Source organism: Salmo salar, chromosome ssa06 (assembly GCF_905237065.1).
Source record: "Salmo salar chromosome ssa06, Ssal_v3.1, whole genome shotgun sequence".
Classification (NCBI taxonomy): domain Eukaryota; kingdom Metazoa; phylum Chordata; class Actinopteri; order Salmoniformes; family Salmonidae; genus Salmo; species Salmo salar.
The window spans coordinates 18,195,896-18,221,892 of NC_059447.1; the positions used below are offsets into that span (position 1 = coordinate 18,195,896).

General features: G+C 44.1%; 2 protein-coding genes across 5 annotated transcripts; one reads left to right on the forward strand and one right to left on the reverse strand.

The window, feature by feature from the left end:
- The first annotated feature begins 1,628 nt into the window (after nt 1–1,628).
- LOC106606500 (heme oxygenase 2) lies at nt 1,629–12,147 on the forward strand. 2 transcript variants are annotated; one of them, XM_014202745.2, is made up of 8 exons: nt 1,629–1,742; nt 2,509–2,655; nt 5,641–5,777; nt 6,168–6,285; nt 6,742–6,954; nt 7,249–7,524; nt 9,105–9,234; nt 9,559–12,147. In XM_014202745.2, the coding sequence occupies exons 3-8, from the start codon at nt 5,695–5,697 to the stop codon at nt 9,684–9,686; spliced, it is 948 nt and encodes a 315-aa protein (XP_014058220.1). In that variant the 5' UTR covers nt 1,629–1,742; nt 2,509–2,655; nt 5,641–5,694; the 3' UTR covers nt 9,687–12,147. The 2 variants fall into 2 exon arrangements, with proteins under 2 accessions (XP_014058220.1, XP_014058218.1); XM_014202743.2 differs by having other exon boundaries at nt 2,509–2,588.
- Nucleotides 12,148–12,376: 229 nt separating this feature from the next.
- Nucleotides 12,377–25,971, reverse strand: dnaja3a (DnaJ heat shock protein family (Hsp40) member A3a). Of its 3 annotated transcripts, none has more exons than XM_014202738.2 (11): nt 25,721–25,971; nt 24,925–25,067; nt 24,735–24,818; nt 24,250–24,462; nt 21,508–21,660; nt 21,280–21,427; nt 19,069–19,262; nt 18,852–18,967; nt 15,918–16,015; nt 15,618–15,750; nt 12,377–14,113 (listed from the first exon to the last, which is right to left on the reverse strand). In XM_014202738.2, the coding sequence occupies exons 1-10, from the start codon at nt 25,926–25,928 to the stop codon at nt 15,632–15,634; spliced, it is 1,476 nt and encodes a 491-aa protein (XP_014058213.2). In that variant the 5' UTR covers nt 25,929–25,971; the 3' UTR covers nt 12,377–14,113; nt 15,618–15,631. The 3 variants fall into 3 exon arrangements, with proteins under 3 accessions (XP_014058213.2, XP_014058214.2, XP_014058215.2); XM_014202739.2 differs by having other exon boundaries at nt 24,925–25,061; nt 25,721–25,959; XM_014202740.2 differs by lacking the exon at nt 15,618–15,750.
- Between the last annotated feature and the right edge of the window lie 26 nt (nt 25,972–25,997).

The following is a 25,997-nucleotide window of genomic DNA, read 5'->3' on the forward strand; positions in this document are numbered from 1 at the left end:
GATCCTCACAAGGCACCATGATCTCTTTCCGCGAAATCTCAGTTTCCTTCTCCAGCGAATAACGAGGGATCTGGGCCTGGTCAGGTGTCTGTAGTATATCCCTCCCGTCCGACTAACTGAAGAAGAACTCTTCGTCGAGTTTGAGGTGAACAATCACAGTTCTGATGTCCAGAAGCTCTTTTCGGTCATACGAGATGGTAGCAGCAACATTATGTACAAAACAAGTTACGAACATTGCGAAAACAAACAAAATAGCATGGTTGGTTAAGAGCCGATTACATATAGTAACATATTACATTACCACATTACATACAGTATAGTAACATATTACATATAGTAACATATTACATATTTACATTTTAGTCATTTAGCAGACACTTATCCAGAGCGACTTACAGTAGTGAATGCATACATTTCATTTCATGCATTTTTTATTTTTTGTACTGGCCCCCCGTGAGAATCGAACCCACAACCCTGGCGTTGCACACACCAAGCTGGCGTTGCAAACACCATGCTCTACCAACTGAGCCACAGGGTGCACACTGAGCCACTATATGAGGCATATAGTAGCACATTACCTATAGTCACACATTTTTTCCTGTTTATAACTTGTGATTAAAAGCTGTTCAATGCAGTGCCTATCATACCTTTCCCTTCCTCTGCCCCTCACAGTGATTGTATTGATCACAAATCAGTCCATCCCCACCACCATGATAATCAGATCCATTGCACACCCTGCAGATTTTCTGGTAGTGACGATAAAAACAAGGAAATAAATAATCTGCCATTGTCTTTTTAAAGAGCATTGCCTGACAATTAATTAATAAAAAAATGAGACTCTCTTCAGTCCATTAATTCATTAGAACAGACTCACATTAATTTATACAAGTGAATGTAACTGCGGCATTCAGTTAATGTGGCGCGCCATAGCGTGGCTAATTCAGTTGTCAAAATCTCGTATTCTCTTTCTTTTTACATTGTTCCCAAGACTGCAATGCACCAGTGTGTAGGAGGGAGATTCCTAGATGTGAGAAAGTGCAGGAGGGCATGACATGAAGGAATGTGTAGTATCGGTGGAGAAAGTTGTGTGTGTAAACTGTTGGTTGCCCATGGGGCTGGAGATTGGAGGTGTCTGGTGAGAGAAAGGCAGGTTGAGGTCAGTGATTAACGTTAGTACAGAAAGTGCCATATGCTGAAGAAGTGAAGAGAGCGGTAGAGGAAGATGTGTACATGATGAGGTTTCTGTGAGTAGGCAGAGACCAATAGATTGGGATTTATAGCTATGGCATTTATAGCCATGGTTGTCAACTGTACTGCAGAAATGGAACAGAAGTCACAGAAAATAGAGTTTGTGGTGGCAGCTGTAGAGAAGTACTTGGGATTGCAAGGTTTTACTGCAGAAGACTTGCAGGGATGTTGAGTGGTAGTGTTCTGTCCTCTTAGACTTCTGGCCTGGAGTAGGATTAGATAAGGTTAAATAGTGGAATGGGGTGGTGTTTTTTTAGTGAGGGCTAATAGTTACCAAGGTAATTTTCCTTTTCCCCCAATTTTGTATTACCGGAAGTTAATGTCGGTTGGCCGTGACTGGACTCAAACTCCAGTACAGTAGGTGGCGGTGTTTGCACTTAAAAGTTGGATGCGGCCAGCCAACTCAATCTCAAAGAAGAAGAAGAATAAGCAACACTGCATTTCCTATGTTTTGAGCAACACTGGAGAAGAGCTCCGCAGAGTGCGCAGAGAAGGTAAGCTACTGTATGTTTATTCTCTGCACAATAGGGGCAGAGTAGGATGCTAGATAACCCTATGTGAGTTATTTAGCGTTCTACAGCATCACAACAATACATTAGGCTATTCTAAGATGATTGACACATTGTCGTCCTGAAGTAACGCACGTATCAACTGTTTAATTAGCTGGCGCTGGTTATAACACTTGTAAACTGTTTAATCAAAAGACTAGCAACTACTATACATAGATAGTTAGCATGGAACATGTCTAACAGCTGCCAGTTCAGTGCCTTGATGTCATGGGCTAAATTGTTGAACTAGCTAACTGCTCTGCTGCTGGTGGTGGCTAGCCAAGTTAGCGTCTTTGTTACAACGTTAGCAAGACCAATAGACATTCTGATGTTAGTTAGCTAGCAATATTCCCTTGCCATATCCTCGAATGTAAGACACATTAGATCAAATGCATGTAACTAGTGTTAACTTGGAACAATATCATGGATACAACCAGAACTACTATTTGATACAGTTTACAGTTAGTTAGCTAGTAAACACAAGAATAACTGAACATCTAGCAACGTGTGTACTATGAGCTCCTTTGTCTGGCTCTCTGTGTAATTCCAGGCCTCTTGATTGTTGACTTCCCTCATTACTATGTGAAGCGACTAGGGCCTCCTAATACTAGGCCCCTGCTATGCTGTGCCAGCAATTCACTGTGTTGTTACTTGTGTGTCAGTGCTGCCAAAGTCACACACACATTCCCTTATCTCTGGCACTCGGAATAAGGTAACAGCTGAATCAACTGTCAGAGGACGTTTGACCAGTGACCACCAACAGCCCAAGACAACGACAACAACACATCATTGGTAAGAAAAGAGCATTGTCACTGCTTCCCTTGCCGACATTGACGACTGCATCTCCCTAACTTATCTGGTAAGCATGGTGAACATGTGTTTCTCGTGTGTGTGTGTATATACATATATATATCTCTATATTATATACACACACACACACACACACACACACTGGCAGGGAGCAGGTCTCGAACCCTCGACCTTCTAGCTCGAAGTCCAGCGTGCTATCGACTGTGCCACAAAAGCATGCTCGAGCGGCAGAGTCGATATCCGTGCTTATAAACCCAGGGTCGTTACACTATATTTATTTATTATTAACCCCTTTTTCTCCCCAATTTCGTGATATCCAAGTGGTAGTTACAGTCTTGTCCCATCTCTGCAACTCCCATACGAGAGAGGCGAACGTCAAGAGCCATGCGTCCTCCAAAACACGACGCTGCCAAGCCGTACTGCTTCTTGACACACTGCTCGCTTAACCCAGAAGCTAGCCGCAAAGCTAGCCGCACCAATGTGTCGGAGGAGACACCATACAACTGGCGACCATGCGCCCGGCCCACCACAGGAGTCGCTAGAGTGCGATGTGACAAGGACATACCAGCCGGCCAAACCCTGCCCTAACCTGGATGACACTGGGCCAATTGTGCGCCGCTTCATGGGTCTCTCGGTCACAGCTGGCTGCGACACAGCCCGGGATCGAACCCAGGTCTGTAGTGATGTCCCAAGCACGGTGATGCAGAGCATTAGACCGCTGCGCCACTCGGGAGGTCTCATGTGGACTTGAAGTGGATTGGACCTGATATCATAAGGCACAGAAGCTACGTATAATTGTCGTATTTATTGTAGCTCAGTTGGTAGAGCATGGTGTTTGCAACGCCAGGGTTGTGGGTTCGATTCCCACGGGGGGCCAGCACAGAAAAAAAATGTATGAAATGTATGCATTCACTACTGTAAGTCGCTCTGGATAAGAGCGTCTGCTAAATGACTAAAATGTAAAATGTAGTACGCTGCTCATGTTACTGAAGTGACACTGATCTGAAAAGTCTCAGGTGTTTCTGTGGAGCTTATTCTATAGATCTAGCCTAACCTGTGTTGTGGACTGATGTTCTGCTGGTCATAACTAGGCTACATGTCAACAAGACATTGGATGGAGAGTCTCTGTATCAAATGCCGATGTTCTGTTTAGGCTTTCTTCTCCTAAATGTAGAGCGACGTTTGAATTGGGTTTTACTTGTCACTAGGATATTAACGCGTTATATCATATACCCAATCTTTTGTTTACACCATGAAGACGGTGTAGTCTTAGGCTACATGCAGAATAACAATGAACAAAATGTTTTGGCCCGCAGCAGAATAGAGTAGTAGACCCACTCACATTAGCCTAAGTGCTCTTTTGCCTCTTCCAAGAAAACCTACCACAATCTTGGCACATGAGATGTTTTCAGGCAGCAATAACAAACGGTACTGATTTGTGTGGCCAGATGTTAATTTCATGGACCCTTCTTGATGTTTTAATGAATGTAGCTTCAGCAAATAGTTGAGTTCATTACATAGTCATAATAAGTCAAAGAAATTGGCTAATTATCATGGTTTGGGTTGTCACCCTCAAAGATGTAAGCTATGCCCACTACTATGCTTAAACTCTACCATATTAAGTTTATACAGGCATGAGCCGAGGATTCATCAGAAAATATATATATGCTGTTTGCTATGTTGTATCAGATGTGATATGTTGTGCTGGGTTTGCACTAATTTCTGCACTTCTGCTCCTATTAAAGGGATAGATTGAGATTTTGGCAAATGAGCAATTTTGTCTACTTGCAGTGTCACGGACCCAATGTCTTTATTTGTAATTATAAACTGGGTGGTTCGAGCTCTGAATGCTGATTGGCTTAAAGCCGTGGTATATCAGACCGTATAACACGTGTGTGTGATATGACAAAACAGCTTTACTGTTCTAATAACGTTGATAACCAGTTTATAATAGCAATAAAGCAACTTGGGGCTTTGTGGTACATAGCCAATATACCACAGCTAAGGGCTGTATCCAGGCACTCCGCGTTGCGTCTGTCTTAAGAACAGCACTTAGCAGTGGTATATTGACCATATACCACACCCCTTCTTGCCTTACTGCTTGAATAGAATGTAAATGTCATCTAGAATGTAAAGAGATTCCTTGCTAGCAGGCAGACTTGGGGCATGTGGTTACCATGATGATGAATATAATCAAACAGCTCTGTCAAACAGAGATCGCTAGCTAGCTAGCTAGCTACATTGTCAAAACAGCAATCATTACATTTGTTTATTTTCAGTTTTATTTATGCCCATTGTATTTATGCCCATTGTAAGTACCATAACAATGTTAGCTATTATTCAGTGAGAGAAATGTTTCAAGGTGGTGGCATTATTTTTACACTTATTATGAGCTAACTTACGTTAGCTAGCTAGCTAAAGCTACTGTTCTATGGTTCTGCTTTCTAACTTGGCTAATGTTATGTGAAGTGGTTTTCTGCGTGTGTTGTTCTTAAATGTTAGGTTTACCTCATTGTTGTTTGGAGTTAAGAAATGTTTCCTTTCTGTATTTTCAGTTTCAGAAAAAAAAGCAACACCTCTTATGGGTTTATTGGGCTACTGTTTATGCTAGCTGTCAAACTGTACACCAGAACAGAACACAGTGAGGACTGCATACCCATAGTCAGAGGAGCATGCTGGCTGATCCCATAGACTTTCAGTCATTACACTCACGCTAGCTGGCAATTGCTCCGTTAACACTAATTACCTTCAACTTCATTTAAACTGCACGCAGAGACATAGAAATGATAACCATGAGTTCATCTGACTGGGTAAATGGAAACAATGGATTAGTTGTCAAAATCTCCAACTATCCCTTAAGACTCTATTGTCATGGACATTTGGTTTGGGCATCTGTTTACAAAAGCACTACTTCTATATCTATCTGCACATACTATATCTAGGCTATGTGGCTCTCATGTAGGCTACCCCACCCACTCAATAGTGAGTCAGTTTTGAATGTGTGGGTCTTGTTTTGGTGTTCTGTCTTTGGCAGAGACTGGCAAAGAGTGTCTGTCTGAGTGACGGGACCAAGCTGTCTGCAGAAAAGATGGAGGACTCTGTGAAGGCGGAGAGTGCCGCTGATGGAGGAGGCCTGGTGTACGCAGAGAAAGAGCCAGAAGACACTCTCAGGTATAGAAATCTGGGATGGTCTAACTTCACTTCAGTGCTTTTTCTGAAAATGGATGGGGGCTGGGCAGTTTCTGGAAGTGAGAGGTCTCCTCTCATGTGTATGTTTGAGTGCCAGGGTGTGGGCAGGGTATGTTTCAGTTCTGTCAGATTTGGTCTGTCTCTTTTATTTCTGAGGAGAGTCGAAAACACTATGGGCCCATTTCCTGAACACAGATTAAACCTTCTCCTGGAGTTAAAAGCATGCTCAATGTAGAATAAGCTACATTGAAATTTTTTTTTCTCTCCAGAACTAGGATTAATCTGGGTTTAGGAAGCCAGCCCTATGGGTCATGTAGTTAGTGTTTGCCTCTAGTTTCCCATGCGGTGTCAGCCAGTGTGCCCTCCCCACAGCCCCACAGACCTTTCTGAACTGCTGGCTGCCGGGACCAAAGAGGTTCACGAGAAGGCGGAGAACACCCAGTTTGTCAAGGACTTCCTCAGGGGGCGCATCCGCAAGGAGCTCTTCAAGGTCAGTCTGGAGAATAGAGCAGCCACTTAAGTCTTTTCTGAGACTTAATACTGCTGCATTCACTGTCTTGAACATTATGCATTATCTGACTTATCCACAGCAGTCAGTTAAGGGTGTAGGCATTTTGATCTAACTTTGACATCCTCACTTTGCAAACACTTTGTAAGATAATACTGTTAAGAATGGTGATGGGTCTTTCAGCACCACTGGTAATGAACAACCACTGTACTGAACAACAATATCCTGTAAGGCTTTAAAGAACATGAAGTGCTTTGACATCCTCACTTTGTGAGACTTTGCCAGGATACAGAAAGGGATGTATCTTGAAAACGTGAATGTTGACACACACACACACTCACACAGTATTTGATGGACTGTCAAACATGGATTAATGAAAAATATTTGCAACTAAAATGTTTGTCTTGGGGTACAATTCTGCATCTCTCTCCCCCTCAGCTGGGCGATGTGGCCCTCTACTACACCTACGAGGCCATGGAGGAGGAGATTGAGAGGAACAAAGATCATCCTGACTTCTCCCCGCTCTACTTCCCAGAGCTGAATAGACGTGACGCCCTGTCCCGCGACCTGGACTACTTCTATGGTGAGGACTGGCGGGAGCGGGTCAGCTGCTCGCCGGCCACACAACGCTACGTGGAACGCATCCACCAGGTGAGTAACCCAGAGGTTAGAGAGGTGGACCGGTAACCAGAAGGTCGCTGGTTCAAGTCCCAGGCTGGACGATGAAAAAAGTGGGGGCTGAACTGGCTACTGGAGGGCTGCTGGTTTCAGATTCACATTACCACCATCCGCTACCATTGTGCCTTTATGCAAGGCACTTCAGACCTAACACTACTCCATGGGTGCTGCACTGTGACTCCCTGTGCTGCTTCAATCCTCTGGTGTGTGTGGAGTCCAGGGGAGGTTGACAATACCATAAGCCAGTGAAGTTGTATGTGTATTTAGGTGGGTCAGGAAGAGCCGGTCTTGCTGGTGGCCCATGCCTACACCCGTTACATGGGAGACCTGTCCGGGGGCCAGGTGCTGAAGAAGGTGGCCCAGCGGGCGCTGAAGCTGCCATCGACGGGCGAGGGCGTCTACTTCTACCAGTTTGACGGCATCCACAGCGCCAAGGCCTTCAAGCAGCTGTACAGGAGCCGGATGAATGAGCTGGAGCTGGACATGGCCACCAAGGACAGGCTGGTGGCGGAGGCCGTGCTGGCCTTTCAGTTCAACATGGAGGTGAGGAAGGGGAAGGAAGGGAAGAGAGAGATAGAGCTGGGGTTGATTAAAGAGTGAGACTGCTGCACCTACTGGTGTGGTGGGTCTTCCAGTAAACGGAGACTGCTGCACCTACTGGTGTGGTGGGTCTTCCAGTAAACGGAGACTGCTGCACCTACTGGTGTGGTGGGTCTTCCAGTAAACGGAGACTGCTGCACCTACTGGTGTGGTGGGTCTTCCAGTAAACGGAGACTGCTGCACCTGCTGGTGTGGTGGGTCTTCCAGTAAACGGAGACTGCTGCACCTACTGGTGTGGTGGGTCTTCCAGTAAACGGAGACTGCTGCACCTGCTGGTGTGGTGGGTCTTCCAGTAAACGGAGACTGCTGCACCTACTGGTGTGGTGGGTCTTCCAGTAAACGGAGACTGCTGCACCTACTGGTGTGGTGGGTCTTCCAGTAAACGGAGACTGCTGCACCTACTGGTGTGGTGGGTCTTCCAGTAAACGGAGACTGCTGCACCTGCTGGTGTGGTGGGTCTTCCAGTAAACGGAGACTGCTGCACCTACTGGTGTGGTGGGTCTTCTAATAATTCCTTCTAGGTGATGGTTGGAAATATTGCCATCTCATATCTGTGGGTCCTTGAGTGGCGCAGCAGTCTATGGCACTGCATCGCAGTGTTAGAGGCATCACTACATACCCGGGTTCGATCTCGGGCTGTATCACAACCGGTCGTGATCGGGAGTCCCGTAGGGCGGCGCACAATTGGCCCAGCGTCGTCCGGGTTAGGGCAAGGTTTGGCCGGGGTAGACCGTCATTGTAAATAAGAATTTGTTATTGCCTGACTTGCCTAGTTAAATAAAAATAGACGTTTAGTTTTCAGAGGAAGCCAGGCCGCATTAATTTAGTGTCAAAGGTAGGACCCATTAGTTTAGTTTACTTTCAGAGGTAGGGCCACGGTAGTTTAGTTGCATTTCTCAGTATTGTATCATTTAATTAATCATTTGATCTCAGTAACCAGCCACTGTATTGATCCTGTCTTTGGAGATAAGAGTCTTGTGCCCAGGGAAAATTAGGGTCTTTGGCCAACAGCAGATGGTTGGATTTGTGCTTATCACCGTAAGCACTCTACCAACTGGTTCTGAGAGCGAAGCCAGACAATGCGCCATCTCTCATATTTCAATTTCAAGTGCACAGATATGATCATTAATTCACTTCCTCACATCTGGCTTCTGATTACATTACATAAATGTCAGATGTTGAACTTGATCATATTGTTATTACGGTTCTGCATCATGGCCATTTCTTTGACCAGCGGCACCTCCTTAAGTGAAATATCACTCCTTTCACTCGCCCACCGACCCAGTCACAATGTCAAACTGTTTGTGCTAAACTCTGGGTCAACACAATACAGCTTACTGTTTCAGTTCAGAGATTGTGTTCATGAGGACACACAATATCAAACTGTTCCAAAGTGTTGTGAAAAAGAAAAATGAGCTTTCCTTATTGGACCTTTTCAGATGGTACCTCCCTGTTTGACCTTTTTGTTCTGTTTTGTGCTGAGTGAACATGAACCAGTTGTAATCCCCTGTGTTTGGTGTCAGGTATTTGATGAGCTAGAGGAGATGGGTAAGGATATCCAGGAAGAGGTCATGGACGCGGGCATGCCTGTTCACGGGGCCCATGGGACCGGAGGAGACATCAACAAATGCCCCTACTACGCCGCACAAATGGGTACGCTGACACACAACTCCTGTAAGCTCTGTCTGGAAACAAAGTGATTGATCCAGAAAACCACCTGAAAGAAAGATTTGTTGTGCCATGTTAACAATACGCTGGCATTTAGAACCACAATACCCTTACCACACTGTCATGCTGGCTTGGATATTTACTTTTCACATTGTCCTTTCTAGCATGGCTCCAGCAACTACAGTGGGTCCCTAACCAGGCCAGTGCAGTGCTGCTTGGCCTGGCTTAGTGCTGTTAAAAATGGCAGAAGAGTGTTTCACATGGTAATGTGGGAGGTTTTCTGACCGTGTTCTTTGTCCTCTGTCTCAGCGGCCAGTGGGGGCTCGGCGTACGTCGGTCAGCTGGCCATGGCCGTCCTCAGACACCCCACAGGCCAGGTCCTATTCGCCGCCTGGGTCGCCGCCCTCGCCGGATTGGCTGCATGGTACTTCATGTGATCCGACCCACAGCCAATCGTTGGCTGTCCTGCAGGAAAGGAGGAGGGAAGACAAGGAGGGAAGACAAGAAGAATTGTTTTCTGAACGTTTGGATGAGAACCCATCCGTACCCAGACCTTGTAACCTTCCCTCCTCCACTCCTCTAATTTTCTCTCTCTACTACCTCCCTCTCCCTCCGTCCTGTATCCTCCCACTATGGTTGGTCATATTTGTAGCTCTTAGTATCAATTTAGAGCCATTTTTTTTTATTCAAACCTGTTATAGGATTTATTTCTTCTTGAGCTGACATGAGATGACAATTGATCTTACTTGATTAGATTATAGTGTGATTTGTTGTCAGGTTGAAGTCTCTTTAATAATCCCAAACAATTGTATTATGGAGTGATGCAGTAGAGTTAGAGGGGAAAAACAGATACCCTGCTATGACAAAAAAGCCTTTGTGGATTTTGACACTTAGGTTGCCATGGGGATTTGAAGGACTATATTCTGCTGTCCCCTGGGTGGCCCCACAATCAGTCCATCAAACCAAAATGTAATCTTGAAAATATTAGAGCAGTGAGCCTTTGCTTGAAGTGGACTGAATTAGGTGCCGGTACTCTTTATTTAGGTGGTGGAACTGAACAAGTAGAACCTTTGAGGTGCTGGCACTTTGTAGCGGTGAGCAGCAGCCCAACTCAAACACTGCTGAGCCAGAAACAGTCAAAGTAACACGTTCTATGCATATGTTAATATGCAGATCTGGCAAAGTGTAGGAGTATTTCTGCAGGGCAGACTACTATCTGTTTGCGTGAGTAGGTTGAGCGCCATCTTTTTAAGTTTGTATTAATGGTTATGGGGGTGATACTCTCTTGGGAGTAGTCCCAAGATTCGGTTACGGACAACACAGGCTAACTGACAGTAAGAGCACACTTTCTAGAAAGGTCTAGACTTTAAAATGTTGCCAACAGTTGTCACACATCAAAATGTTTTCTTTTTCTCTTCTCTCCAAATGAACGCAGGCAGAAAATTGGACAAGCAATATTACTATTAATAATTTCTGAAGTGTATTTTTGTTTTGTTTTATGCTATGTTGAAATGTTGAACTTATTTATCTAGTGCTGTCCAGTCCCTTGTCCTTTGCTTTGCACTCAGGCAGTCTAGAGAGGAGCAGAGTGTCTGAAAACGGACACATCCGTCCTGGAAACGTGGATAAAGGGGATTTTCAGTATTGTTCTAGGCCTATGGACACCAGGTAGAGGCAGCAAATACAGCAGCTAGTGTAATGGTCTGGGAGACAAGGCAGGACAGGTGAGATGAGTTCAGGTTAGATTGGTGAAGACAAGGTACCTCATCAGTATGAATGGATAACATTTAAGACTTGAAAGCTGTGCACCAACCTGATGAGGTTGAGCCATTGTTGTGGAGAAGGAGAACAATGTGTTGTGCAGGTGACCATAGGTTTGTATCTGAGGAATTATAAGGGCACTACAGTATTTAGCAGATCCTATTCAGGATTCACGCTGACATCAACATTACATTCCTTGATTTGTTTGTAGTTTTAACATTGAAGACAACAGTTTGCGTTGTATTCTATGCTTTCGCTTGAAGATGGAGAAGAGGTTAAAGGTCAGAATGCTGAATACCAAAGGTCAAGTGACATTATCTTGGTTCATTATAAACAGGTTCCATGCTGTGTGTTCAGGTCTGTGGTTCTCTCCTATCCATCTCTGGTGTATTTGGTAGTCCTTGAATTCTTTGCAGGTGTTAGATGTATTATGTGTTCAGTAGCCCTCCATCTGAGGTATTAACAAAACAGAATGAAACAGGGATTATCTGGATTAGTCCAATAAGAAATGTTTGATTTCCGTGGTAAAACATTTTGCCCTAGTGAACATGACCCAGGTGTAGTTATGGCTGTCCAGACCAGTCGAGCCTCATTAGTCAGGCACGTCTCAGGTTCATGTTAATGAAATTATATACATAAGAAACATTGCAAGACTTGTCATATTTTAGTTCAATGTAAATGCAATTTTAGTATTTGTTTTCAGGGGATGGAACTGTTGCAGTATTTAGAACATTTTGAAGGAGTTCTGGAATGACCAGACCTGGGTTGTGTTCATTAGGCACTAAACAGAAGACTGAAACAGGGAGGGACTAACTGGACTTGTCCAATTAAACTCTTCTGAAACGTGTGGTCTAATGAACACGACTCATAATCTCAGGTGTGTTGTTGGGATGGACTAACGGAAGCCTAGTGATCTCAGTGAGTGCTTGACTCTCTTTCTTGCCTTGTCGGCTGTAACAGAAAGCAAACAGTAACCGTATTATCGAACCCATTAGTCTTGTACAGTAAGTACACTGCAATCTAACTCGAGCTTCATCAGTGACTGACGATTTACTACAAATGTCACTGGTAACATTTTGTGAATGAAGAAAATCACAGGAATACATTGTAGTAAAATAAATTATTGAATTTCCTGTATACTTTTGTCGTTATTTGATGTGAGATATTTGCCCCGTTTGAATACTTAATCTTTCATTCCTTGTGTCCCTAAGATACACATATCCAACTAACAGATTTGGGCTTAGTAATGTCACTTCCAATTCAGCTGTTATTACTTAAAGGACGGACATCTGAAGTATTAGGCCAGGGTCAGTGGCCCGTTCTCCAGTATTTCTATTCTGTGTTCACATCTGGCAGCAATAAGATATTAACAATTCATATAGATTTTATTTATTTCTCTAACATGACACATTGGTACAGTTGCAATATCAACAGCTGTGTATTTACAAATATAACGAGGCAGAATGGAGGTACATGAAAGTGCTGCTTTGAATTCTCAGAATCATGGAGAGAGGGAGCAGACTAGGAGCAGACTAGGAGGGCAGAGCAGAGGGCCAGCCACATCTGATCCAACTGGTTCAGTCATGTCCGTCCTGGATGACTGGGTTCTCAGACCCAAATCCATCTCCACACACATTACACTTTTTTTTATGTAACAGAAAAAGTATATCAACAAGACAACTTCCTCTTTCTCACCTTAACTGTTTGACAGTACTAATGCTGTTATTAGGTTGGTACAACTCGTTGCAGTGGCTAGCTAGATAGGAAGCATAGAGATCACAGACGAAGCAGAGTTAACTTTACAGAACAAACGTACAACACATTTTACAAAATCAGGAGGATCTCAACTAAAACAAAGTTCCTTATTGCAGCAGTGGGCTTTTAAATAAAATAGATTTTCTATGCTTTAGTATTCTTATACACTAAGTGTACAAAACATTTGGAATAACGGTTCTTTCCAAGACAGACTGACCAGGTGAAAGCTATGATCCCTTATTAATGACACTTAAATCAGTGTAGATGAAGGGGAGTAGATGGGTTAGAGAAGGATTTTTAAGCCTTGAGACAATTGAGACATGGATTGTGTATGTGTACCATTCAGAGGGTGAATGGGCAAGACAAAAGATTGAAGTGCCTTTGAACAGGGTATGATAGTAGGTACCAGGTGCACCAGTTTGAGAGTGTCAAGAACTGCAACGCTGCTGGGTTTTTCCACACAACAGTTTCCTGTGTGTAACGAGAATGGTCCACCACCCAAAGGACATCCAGCCAACTTGACACAACCGTGGGAAGCATTGGAGTCAACATGGGCCAGCATCCCTGTGGAATGCATGACACATTGCAGAGTCCATTCCCTGATGAATTTAGGATGTTCTGAAGGAAAAAGGGGGTGCAACTCAATATTATGGAGGTGTCCCTAATGTTTTGTATATCCATGGTTTTGGACATCACTGGCAACAGTGCATTCCTCAAAGACAGCAGACAGACCATACTTTATGAGTGAGTGACTGATTGCGCTGCTATCACACGGTTAGGAATCTAATGGACAGGAACATTTGGAAAATCTATGGAATACCCTGTTAAAGTTGCTGCCCCGTTTGCTTTACTTCCGGATCACGTACCCTAATCTTTTGAACATGCGGTCATTTAAGATGTATAATTGCATTTGTGGATGAAATTACTTCTGCTCGATGCCTTTTAAGATATGTTTGCGCTTGAAGACCATTGTGCAACAGTTTTGCACATTGAACATCATCCAAAAAACAACAAGCCTAAGGGGCAGTCAATTCCTGGTACTTCCAGAGCGTATTTTCTCTTGGATTTGGGTTTTAGGCAGCAGGAATGAGTTAGGACCACATTCTGTTTGAGTCTGTTTCAGTCCGTTGTCTTCCACTGCTAGGGAACTGATCAAGGATGAAAGATCTGTGAAGGTAGATCTGGGGTAACCAGTGTTGTCCAGTGCCAGAGTAGGATACAGTAGACATCATCCCTCCAACACTCCCCCCACCCTGTCCCCATATCTGGTCTCTCCTTGTGGCTGTCTTCTTAGGGCATCCTCTCTCTACCCTCGGACACTCGCCTCAGTTCCCAGTGGACCTTTTACCTTTCAGTAGAAAAAAAGAAACAATTACTGCATGTGTTTTCAAAACCAGCATATGACAAACTGTCCCTCCACCCATTGAAAGTGACAGCAAAAAACATTGATTTGACTTGGGATGTCTTTTCTAGTAATTATATTCCTATGGTTAAACAATCATGTGTATGCATGTACACTACATGACCAAAAGTACATGGACTCCTGCTTGTCAAAATATCTCATTCCAAAATCATGGGCATTAATATGGAGTTGGTCTACCCTTTGCTGCTATAACAGCCTCCACTAGTCTGGGAAGGCATTCCATTAGATATTGGAATATTTCTGTGGGGACTTGCTTCCTTTCAGCCATAAGAGCATTAGTGAAGTCAGGTACTGATGATGTTGGGCGATTAGGCCAGGCTCACAGTCAGCTTTCCAATTCATCTCAAAGGTGTTCAATGGAGTTGAGGTCAGGGGTCTATGCAGGCCAATCAAGTTCTTTCACACCGATCTCAACAAACCATTTCTGTATGGACCTTGCTTTGTGCACGGGGCATTGTCATGCTGAAACAGGAAAGGGCCTTAACCAAACTGTTGCCACAAAGTTGGAAGCACAGAATGGTCTAGAATGTCATTGTATGCTGTAGCGTTAACATTTCCCTTCACAGAGACTTAGGGGTCGAGCCTGAACCATCAAAAACAGCCCCAGACCATAATTCCTCCTCCACCAGACTTTACAGTTGGCACTATGCATTCGGGTAGGGAGCGTTCTCCTGGAATCCACCAAATCCAGATTCGTCCATTGGACTGCCAGATGGTGAAGTGTGATTCATCACTCCAGAGAACGCGTTTCCACTGCTCCAGATTTCAATGGCGGCGAGCTTTACACCACTCCAGCCGACCCTTGGCATTGCGCATAGTGATCTTAGGCTTGTGTGCGTCTGCCCGGCCATGGAAACCCTTTTCATGAAGCTCCCGATGAACAGTTCTTGTGCTGACGTTGCTCCTAGAGGCAGTTTGGAACTCGGTAGTGAGTGTTGCAACCGAGGACAGACGAGCTTGTGTGGCCTAGCACATCGCGGCTGAGCCGTTGTTGCTCCTAGACGTTTTCACTTCACAATAACAGCACTTACAGTTGGCCGGGGCAGCTCTAGCAGGGCAGAAATTTTACGAGCTGACTTGTTGGAAATGTGGCATCCTATGACGGTGCCACGTTGAAAGTCCCTGAGCTCTTCAGTAAGGCCAGTCTACTGCCAATGTTTGTCTATGAAGATTGCATGGCTGTGTGCTCGATTTCATACACCTGTCAGCAACGGGTGTGTCTGAAATAGCCAAATCAACTTTGAAGTCCACATACTTTTGTATGCATGTATAGTGCATGTATGCATGTATGCATGCAACTTTATACAGATGACAGCCACAACCCAGCTGACTGACAGTGTGCCACAAACCAGTGTGTTCCATAAACAGTTTATCCCACATATGCATGTGCACAAGTGGCAAAGGAGACATCATGACTAGTGTGTCCTACCTGGTTTGTGACTGTCAGGTGGAGCTAAACAATTGTTTTAACTTGGTGAAGAAGCCCTGGCCCTGCTTGCTCTCTCCTACATCCTCTTGCCTGTCCTGCCCTGCCTCAGACTGCTTACCACTGCTGCCCCCACCTGGTCAGAAAAATGTACTGCGTGAGCCAAGATTTTACTAATAAATACATTATCAGCTTTCATGAGCAGAGCTGGGACCTCAACTAATTGTAAACCATATGAAGGGGAGCAGGTAAGTGTGCAGTCAGTGTGTAGGAACCTAGCGCAGAAACAGTGTGTGCCACTACCTGCAGTGGTGCTTGTGACACCATTGACTGTCCCCTCCACTTCAGTCTCATCCTCTGCGTAGCTCATGAGCAGAGCTTTCTGTCTGTCTGTCAGGATCCTGCCCCCACACACACACACACACACACACACACACACACACGGAGACAGTAACTTACTACAGAGATGGAATCTGAAGGTGTATTGTGCAGTAACTTACTACAGACATGGTATGTGAAGGTGTATTGTGAGTAACTTACTACAGAGATGGTATCTGAAGGTGTATTGTGCAGTAACTTACTACAGAGATGGTATCTGAAGGTGTATTGTGTGTAGCTTACTACAGAGATGGTATCTGAAGGTGTATTGTGCAGTAGCTTACTACAGAGATGGTATCTGAAGGTGTATTGTGCAGTAGCTTACTACAGAGATGGTATCTGAAGGTGTATTGTGCAGTAGCTTACTACAGAGATGGTATCTGAAGGTGTATTGTGCAGTAGCTTACTACAGAGATGGTATCTGAAGGTGTATTGTGAGTAGCTTACTACAGAGATGGTATCTGAAGGTGTATTGTGCAGTAGCTTACTACAGAGATGGTATCTGAAGGTGTATTGTGAGTAGCTTACTACAGAGATGGTATATGAAGGTGCATTGTGCAGTAGCTTACTACAGAGATGGTATATGAAGGTGCATTGTGCAGTAACTTACTACAGAGATGGTGTATTGTGCAGTAACTTACTACAGAGATGGTATCTGAAGGTGTATTGTGAGTAGCTTACTACAGAGATGGTATTTGAAGGTGTATTGTGCAGTAACTTACTACAGACATGGTATGTGAAGGTGTATTGTGAGTAACTTACTACAGAGATGGTATCTGAAGGTGTATTGTGCAGTAACTTACTACAGACATGGTATGCGAAGGTGTATTGTGAGTAACTTACTACAGAGATGGTATGTGAAGGTGTATTGTGTGTAGCTTACTACAGAGATGGTATCTGAAGGTGTATTGTGCAGTAGCTTACTACAGAGATGGTATCTGAAGGTGTATTGTGCAGTAACTTACTACAGAGATGGTATCTGAAGGTGTATTGTGCAGTAGCTTACTACAGAGATGGTATCTGAAGGTGTATTGTGAGTAGCTTACTACAGAGATGGTATCTGAAGGTGTATTGTGAGTAGCTTACTACAGAGATGGTATATGAAGGTGCATTGTGCAGTAGCTTACTACAGAGATGGTGCATTGTGCAGTAGCTTACTACAGAGATGGTATCTGAAGGTGTATTGTGAGTAGCTTACTACAGAGATGGTATATGAAGGTGCATTGTGCAGTAACTTACTACAGAGATGGTGTATTGTGCAGTAGCTTACTACAGAGATGGTGTATTGTGAGTAGCTTACTACAGAGATGGTATATGAAGGTGCATTGTGCAGTAACTTACTACAGAGATGGTGTATTGTGCAGTAGCTTACTACAGAGATGGTGTATTGTGCAGTAACTTACTACAGAGATGGTGTATTGTGCAGTAGCTTACTACAGAGATGGTATATGAAGGTGCATTGTGCAGTAACTTACTACAGAGATGGTGTATTGTGAGTAGCTTACTACAGAGATGGTATCTGAAGGTGTATTGTGCAGTAACTTACTACAGAGATGGTATCTGAAGGTGTATTGTGCAGTAGCTTACTACAGAGATGGTATCTGAAGGTGTATTGTGCAGTAACTTACTACAGAGATGGTATCTGAAGGTGTATTGTGAGTAGCTTACTACAGAGATGGTATCTGAAGGTGTATTGTGAGTAGCTTACTACAGAGATGGTATCTGAAGGTGTATTGTGCAGTAACTTACTACAGAGATGATATCTGAAGGTGTATTGTGCAGTAGCTTACTACAGAGATGGTATCTGAAGGTGTATTGTGCAGTAGCTTACTACAGAGATGATATCTGAAGGTGTATTGTGCAGTAGCTTACTACAGAGATGGTATCTGAAGGTGTATTGTGCAGTAACTTACTACAGAGATGGTGTATTGTGCAGTAACTTACTACAGAGATGGTGTATTGTGCAGTAACTTACTACAGAGATGGTATCTGAAGGTGTATTGTGAGTAGCTTACTACAGAGATGGTATCTGAAGGTGTATTGTGAGTAGCTTACTACAGAGATGGTATCTGAAGGTGTATTGTGCAGTAGCTTACTACAGAGATGGTATCTGAAGGTGTATTGTGCAGTAACTTACTACAGAGATGGTATCTGAAGGTGTATTGTGAGTAGCTTACTACAGAGATGGTATCTGAAGGTGTATTGTGCAGTAGCTTACTACAGAGATGGTATCTGAAGGTGCATTGTGAGTAGCTTACTACAGAGATGGTATCTGAAGGTGTATTGTGAGTAGCTTACTACAGAGATGGTATCTGAAGGTGTATTGTGAGTAGCTTACTACAGAGATGGTATATGAAGGTGCATTGTGCAGTAACTTACTACAGAGATGGTGTATTGTGCAGTAGCTTACTACAGAGATGGTATCTGAAGGTGTATTGTGCAGTAACTTACTACAGAGATGGTATCTGAAGGTGTATTGTGCAGTAGCTTACTACAGAGATGGTATCTGAAGGTGTATTGTGCAGTAGCTTACTACAGAGATGGTATCTGAAGGTGTATTGTGCAGTAACTTACTACAGAGATGGTATCTGAAGGTGTATTGTGCAGTAACTTACTACAGAGATGGTATCTGAAGGTGTATTGTGAGTAGCTTACTACAGAGATGGTATCTGAAGGTGTATTGTGCAGTAACTTACTACAGAGATGGTATCTGAAGGTGTATTGTGCAGTAGCTTACTACAGAGATGGTATCTGAAGGTGTATTGTGCAGTAACTTACTACAGAGATGGTATCTGAAGGTGTATTGTGCAGTAACTTACTACAGAGATGGTATCTGAAGGTGTATTGTGAGTAGCTTACTTGGGGACTCGGACTTTGACATGGACGTAGTGATCTCCGTAACCACAGCCACTGATCCGTGCGATGCCCTTCCCAGAGAGGAGGATCCTCTGGTCTGTCTGGATCCCAGCAGGGATCTACAAGAGGATCCACCAATCACAGTTAGTTACTGGCCATCGATCCATCACTCTTATGTTTGTAGGTGTCACAGAAAGGTTGGTCTGTCCGTGTGCCTCACCGAGAGGTTGACTGTCTCGTAGAGGCCCTGTGCCCGGGCCGTGCCCCCCAGTACAGCCTGAGCCACAGAGATCAGCACGTCAGAGTGGATGTCTGCTCCGTCCCGTCTGAACACTGGGCTCTTCTGGACCCGGAACGTGATGAACACCTCCTTCTTCCCCACAGGCATCCTGACCGTCTGACCGTCCTCAACACCTGCAAAGAGACAACACAGCCAGTTAACCTGGGTGCACTACACAACTTTCAAAATCCTAACATCGCTGAGCCTCTCACATTAAACGACTGTCTCCCCTGTAGTTTTGTGTCTTGACAACGTAGTGGTGCTCAGTACAGGGTCACACTCACTACACGACGTGGCTCAGTACAGGGTCACACTCACTACACGACGTGGCTCAGTACAGGGTCACACTACACGACGTGGCTCAGTACAGGGTCACACTCACTACACGACGTGGCTCAGTACAGGGTCACACTCACTACACGACGTGGCTCAGTACAGGGTCACACTCACTACACGACGTGGCTCAGTACAGGGTCACACTCACTACACGACGTGGCTCAGTACAGGGTCACACTCACTACACGACGTGGCTCAGTACAGGGTCACACTCACTACACGACGTGGCTCAGTACAGGGTCACACTCACTACACGACGTGGCTCAGTACAGGGTCACACTCACTACACGACGTGGCTCAGTACAGGGTCACACTCACTACACGACGTGGCTCATTACAGGGTCACACTCACTACACGACGTGGCACAGTACAGGGTCACACTCACTACACGACGTGGCTCAGTACAGGGTCACACTACACGACGTGGCTCAGTACAGGGTCACACTACACGACGTGGCTCAGTACAGGGTCACACTACACGACGTGGCTCAGTACAGGGTCACACACTACACGACGTGGCTCAGTATAGGGTCACACACACTACACGACGTGGCTCAGTACAGGGTCACACACTACACGACGTGGCTCAGTACAGGGTCACACACACTACACGATTCTTCACTTGGTCGTAAGGATTCTCCATACAGACATGCTGTCTCATGAAAACAATGATGCAATTAGATTGTTAACGTAGCTAGAACAAATCAGCCTCAAACGTTTTCAGTCAGACATTCACACCTAGTTGAAATACCTAACGATTTGACACTTTGGATTTGGTTAAAGGCAAGTACAAACACATAGTAGTAGTTATCGCTCCTGCTGGAGTACACATTCTGGGTGACGCCATCATCTCCCTGGCTTCTTCTCCGGAGACCTCTCATTGGCTGTTGCTGATCACCGTTCTCAAAACTTGTCGTTGTACATCTCACACTAGAAGAACATTGCAGATTTTGTGCCGATAAAATCAAACAGGTTTGAAAATATCAGGACGTCTGGGACGCTCAAAGACGAGATCAGTAGCCCTCAGATTACATCTCTGACCCGCTCACATTAAACCCACTCACATTAATTAAACCCACTCACATTAAACCCACTCACATTAATTAAACCCACTCATGTTTTATAGACGTTTCAAACATAGGAACTGCTTCATCCAGCATTATAGAGTTTTATAAACGTTTAAAACAGTTTATAAGAGCATTATGGGATGGCAGGTAGCCTAGTGGTTAGAGCGTTGGGCCAGTAACCGAACGTTCGCTGGATCGAATCCCCAAGCTGACAAGGTAAAAATCTGTCCATCTGACAGCTTCGCTACTGTCTCGCTATATTTTTCACTGTTGTTTTTATTTCTTTACTTACCCATTGTTCACCTAATACCTTTTTTGCATTGTTGGTTAGAGCCTGTAAGTAAGCATTTCACTGTAAGGTCTACTACACCTGTTGTATTCGGCGCAAGTGACAAATAAACTTTGATTTGATTTGTTAACCCACTGTTCCCCGGTAGGCCGTCATTGTAAATAAGAATTTGTTCTTAACTGACATGCCTAGTTAAATAAAGGTTGAATTAAAAAAAATGATCAGTGATCTTAATGAGAAAAGGAAGAGATTCAGGATGAGAAGGCTGTCCTGGGTCTCTCTGTGTGTGCATTAGAAAATGCATACTATGTTTAGATCAAGTATTGTTTTGAAAGATTCCAGATAAGACTGGGTAGGTATAGGAGTGAGTGACAGTCAGTGTGTGGGGGTGTCTCACCTGCAGATAAGACTGGGTAGGTATAGGAGTGAGTGACAGTCAGTGTGTGGGGGTGTCTCACCTGCTGGGACAGGCACCATTACTGTCTTTTTCTGTCTGGTCTGTCCGGTCCCGTGACAGGAGTTACATGGGGTGGAGATCACAGTGCCTTTCCCATTACACCGACGGCATGTCGACCGCATCACAAAGGGGCCCGTGTTCACCGTCTCCTGTACAGGGCAAAACACACAAGCACGTGAGACAAGCACGTGAGACATGAACACGTCACGCCACACATCATGTCACCTACCATGCCAGAGCCGTTGCAGTAGTGGCAGTGCACAACCTTGGTGCCAGGCTCGCTCCCTTTGCCATCACATCGCTGGCAGCTGGCCTCAGTGCTGAACGCCATCTCTTTGTTGACCCCCTTGGCAGCTTGGGTGAAGGTCAGCTCCATGATAAACTGGAAGGAAAGGAGGGACAAGAGATTCATATTGGATGTCTTTAACTTCTCTAGGGTAGGGGGCAGCATTCGGGATTCTGGATGAAAAGCGTACCCAAATTAAACTCCTTGCTACTCGGGCCCAGAAGGTAGGATATGCATATTATTAGTAGATTTGGATAGAAAACACTCTGAAGTTTCTAAAACTGTTTGAATGATGTCTGAGTATAACAGAACTCATATGGCAGGCAAAAACCTGAGAAAAATCCAACTAGGAAGTGGGAAATCTGAGGCGTGTAGTTTTTTCAAGTGATTGCCTTTACAGTATTCAGTGACTTAGGGTTCATTTTGCACTTCCTAAAGCTTCCACTAGATGTCAACAGTCTTTAGAACGTTGTTTCAGGCTTTTACAGTGAACTACTCGGGCCCAGGAACTAGAATATGCATATTATTAGTATATTTGGATAGAAAACACTCAGAAATTTCTACAACTGTTTGAATGATGTCTGTGAGTATAACAGAACTCATATAGCAGGCAAAAACCAGAGAAAAATCCAACCAGGAAGTGGGAAATCTGGTGCTTGTAGTCTTTTCAAGTCATTGCCTATCTAACACAGTGACTTAGGGTTCATTTTGCACTTCCTAAGGCTTCCACTAGATGTCAACAGTCTTTAGAACCTAGTTTCAGGCTTTTGCAGTGATCAGAGAGCGAACAAGAAGGCCGGGAAGTTGGTGACTCAGAAAATGACATGAGTTCATTGGCGCGCATTCATGTGATGAGGTAGCTGTGTTCCAAAACGTTTTTCAAGACATTGGAATCGTCCGGTTGGAATATTATTGAAGTTTTATGTTAAAAAGGCCCTAAAGATTGATGCTATACAACGTTTGACATGTTTCAACGAACGTAAATATAACTTTTTTTGGACTTTTCGTCGTGACAGTTTGGGCGCGCTTCCTACATTTGGAGTAGCTTACTGAACGCGCAAACAACAAGGAGGTATTTGGACAAATTATGGACTTTATCGAACAAAACAACATTTATTGTGGACCTGGGATTCCTGGAAGTGCCTTCTGATGAAGATCAAAGGTAAGTGAATATTTATAATGCTATTTATGATTTTAGATGACTCCAAAATGGCGGGTATCTGGTGTATTTTTCTGAGCGCAGTACTCAGATTATTGCAAAGTGTGCTTTCCCGTGAAGCTTTTTTGAAATCTGTCACAGCGGTTGCATAAAGGAGATGTTCATCTATAATTCATTGAATAACAGTTTAATATTTTATCAACGTTTATGATGAGTATTTTTGTAAATTGTTGTGCTGATTCACCGGCAGTTGGAGGCAAAATATTTTCTGAACATCACGCGCCAATGTAAAATGCTGTTTTTGGATATAAATATGAACTTTATCGAACAAAACATACATGTATTGTCTAACATTGAGTCCTAGGAGTGTCATCTGATGAAGATCGTCAAAGGTTCGTGCTTAATTTTAGCTGAATTTCTGGTATTTGTGACCCCTCTCCTGCTTGGAAAATGGCTGTGTGGTTTTTCTTGTGTTGTACCTGTCCTAACATAATCTAACTTTATGCTTTCGCCGTAAAGCCTTTTTGAAATCGGACAATGTGGTTACATTAAGGAGAAGTGTACCTTTAAAATGGTGTAAAATAGTCGTATGTTTGAGAACTTTGAATGATGACATTTTGTTGTTTTGAATTTGGCGCGCTGATTTTTCAATGGCTGTTGAATAGTGTGAACCGTGGGTGGGACGGTAGCGTCCCACCTGCCCAAGAGAGGTTAAGGAGATGTTTATCTATTATTCTTTGAACAACAGTTTAATATTTTATCAACGTTTATGAGTATTTCTATAAATTGATGTGCTCATTCACCGGAGGTTTTTGAAGAAAAAACATTTCTGAACATTACGGGCCAATGTAAAATGGGGTTTTTGGATATAAATATGAACTTTATCGAGCAAAACATACATGTATTGTGTAACATTAAGTCCTATGAGTGCCATCTGATGAAGATCATCAAAGGTTAGTGCTTAATTTTAGCTGTATTTCTGGTTTTTGTGACGCCTCTCCTTGCTTGGAAAATGGCTGTGTGGTTTTTCTTGTCAAGGTGATGTGCTAACATAATCTAATGTTATGCTTTCTCCGTAAAGCCTTTTTGAAATCGGATAATGTGGTTGATTAACGAGAATCTTATATTGATTAACGAGAATCTTATCTTTAAAATGGGATATAATAGTTCTATGTTTGAGAAATTTGAATTATGAGATTTTTGTCGTTTTGAATTTGGCGCCCTGCTATTTCACTGGCTGTTTAATAGTGTGTCCCGCAGGTGGGACGGTCACGTCCCACATACCCAAGAGAGGTTAACAAAAAGTTTATACTCCTAAAAAAGTAATTGCTTCCTGCTTTTACTTCCTGGCATGAGCTCACTCAATATGACCTCACTAAACATTGACTTGAATGAGCAGTCATAACTTCTTTTTGTGCTGAATAGCCAACTCATATGGTGGTTGTCATGCACAGACAGCACAAACAGATCTGGGATTAGGCTAGTCGTAACCCCTTGGTTCTAAAAGCAGTATGGCAACTACATACCTCCTGGGGCTGATCAAATACGGCATTGAAGTCGCCGAAGCCACGGCTTCCGGAGAACTCCCCAAAGATCTTGCGGAACAGTTCCTCTGGGTCCACGCTGTTGGCCTGTCCACTCCAGTACTGCTGGTGTCCACCACCGCCCGCCTGGCTGGCGTCGAACCCTGCCACCCCGTACGTGTCATACTGCTTCCTCTTCACCTCGTCACTCAGCACCTGGGGGAGGACAAAGCAGGAAGTAAGATGCACAGTCCTCCAATAAGACCAGGCAGTTCCTTCATAAAGTCAAGTGGTTCTGATGTTTCATTTACTTGATTAACAGACACTTTCTTCAAGAGTGACATAAAACATTACCAATAAACCTGTTAGGAAAGTAACTAACTAGTGATTCCACATCAGCTACACAAGTCACAGAAATATTGCTATCCCTTTAATCTAATTTTAGTTTCTTAAAAGGGGAAGCCCATTTTGAAGAAGGTCAGCCAAACCTCATAAGCTTCAGCCAGCTGAGCAAATTTCTCCTTGGCCTTAGGGTCTTCCTTGTTGGTGTCAGGGTGATACTTCTTAGCCATCTGAAGAGGGACAACAACAAAAGTCTTTCAACAACTGTGGTGAGTGGTGACGGCTAAGGATCAATACAGCAAGTCAACTCTAGACAGAATGTAATCACACACACACCTGGTAATACGCTTTCTTGATCTCTTTCTGGGTGGCAGTGCGTGGTACCTCCAACACCGCGTAGAAGTCCTGTTTGTTGGAGGCTGGTGCACTTGTGTGGAAGGACAGTGTGCAGATGACATGGGGAGATTTAACACCTGGAACTACCAAGAAAGGGCATGTGAGTAGATTACACCTGGCAACATCACTGTGGTTTATTATTGTTGCCCTTCTGTAGTTATCTACTTTAAGGTAGCTACAAGCCTGTACACTAACAATTCAACTATAACACTAAGCAGGGCTCTATCGATATATCTGAGGACTCAATGAAATACATAAAGTAAGCCGTCTGATGATGATCAACTCTTGGGCCAATACGTTTCTAGCAAACACCAGTTGGCATATATAGCTAGCTAATCAGGGATCATGCAGATACAGCTATTTCAACGCAGTGTTTGACTGTACAGTTCAGTAGCTATTCCTGACAGTCCGTTCAATATCATCAGTGCTGTGACCTGACTTTCCATGCAATGGCTATGGAGCTGCAGGCTAGCTACAGTACCAAACAACCCCAGCAATTTGAATGCGTACAAGCTAACTACTAGCTAGCTAGCGATGGGATTACATCCCTCTTCCATGGCATATCATCATCCATGAGATAAGGTTAGTCTGTCTTTCAGTTGTATCGTTAGGAATGTTACCGTGGTGTCATTTTTTTTTGCAGACTGTCAGTTGTGCCCAAAAAGGTGCATGTAAACGAGAAACGCTAGCATCAAGCTAGCCTAGCGTGCTAGTTAGGCCGTCTCTGTGCACCCACCTGACAGCCCTCTCAATGTCAACGCATTCCCCGTGCCCCCACGCATTGCATTGCTTTCCGGCCAGATTTTCTGTGTTCCAAAAGTCGACAGACTTCTTGAGCCTCCATTGGAAGAAGGGGCCAGAGCACAACAAGCACGACGGTGACCGGAGGACACAGCAACTGTTATCCAACGTGTGGAGCAACGAGCCGCTGAGGACGCCATCATTACTCTACTGCTGTTACTCAGCGGGGACTGCGCATGTGCAAGTAAAGTGGTGTCACGGACATGCGCAGT

Bases quoted from the DNA above. Each gene is read 5' to 3' on its own strand.
- dnaja3a (XM_014202738.2), bottom strand. From the start codon at position 25,928: ATGATGGCGTCCTCAGCGGCTCGTTGCTCCACACGTTGGATAACAGTT. The intron at 19,263-21,279 runs GTGAGACACCCC...GTCTCTTTGCAG, and splicing joins AATGGTGCCTGTCCCAGCAG to GTGTTGAGGACGGTCAGACG. The intron at 15,751-15,917 runs GTAGTGGCACAC...TTTTCTGACCAG, and splicing joins TGTCACAAGCACCACTGCAG to GTGGGGGCAGCAGTGGTAAG.
- LOC106606500 (XM_014202745.2), top strand. From the start codon at position 5,695: ATGGAGGACTCTGTGAAGGCGGAGAGTGCCGCTGATGGAGGAGGCCTG. The intron at 6,286-6,741 runs GTCAGTCTGGAG...TCTCCCCCTCAG, and splicing joins TCCGCAAGGAGCTCTTCAAG to CTGGGCGATGTGGCCCTCTA. The intron at 6,955-7,248 runs GTGAGTAACCCA...ATGTGTATTTAG, and splicing joins ACGTGGAACGCATCCACCAG to GTGGGTCAGGAAGAGCCGGT.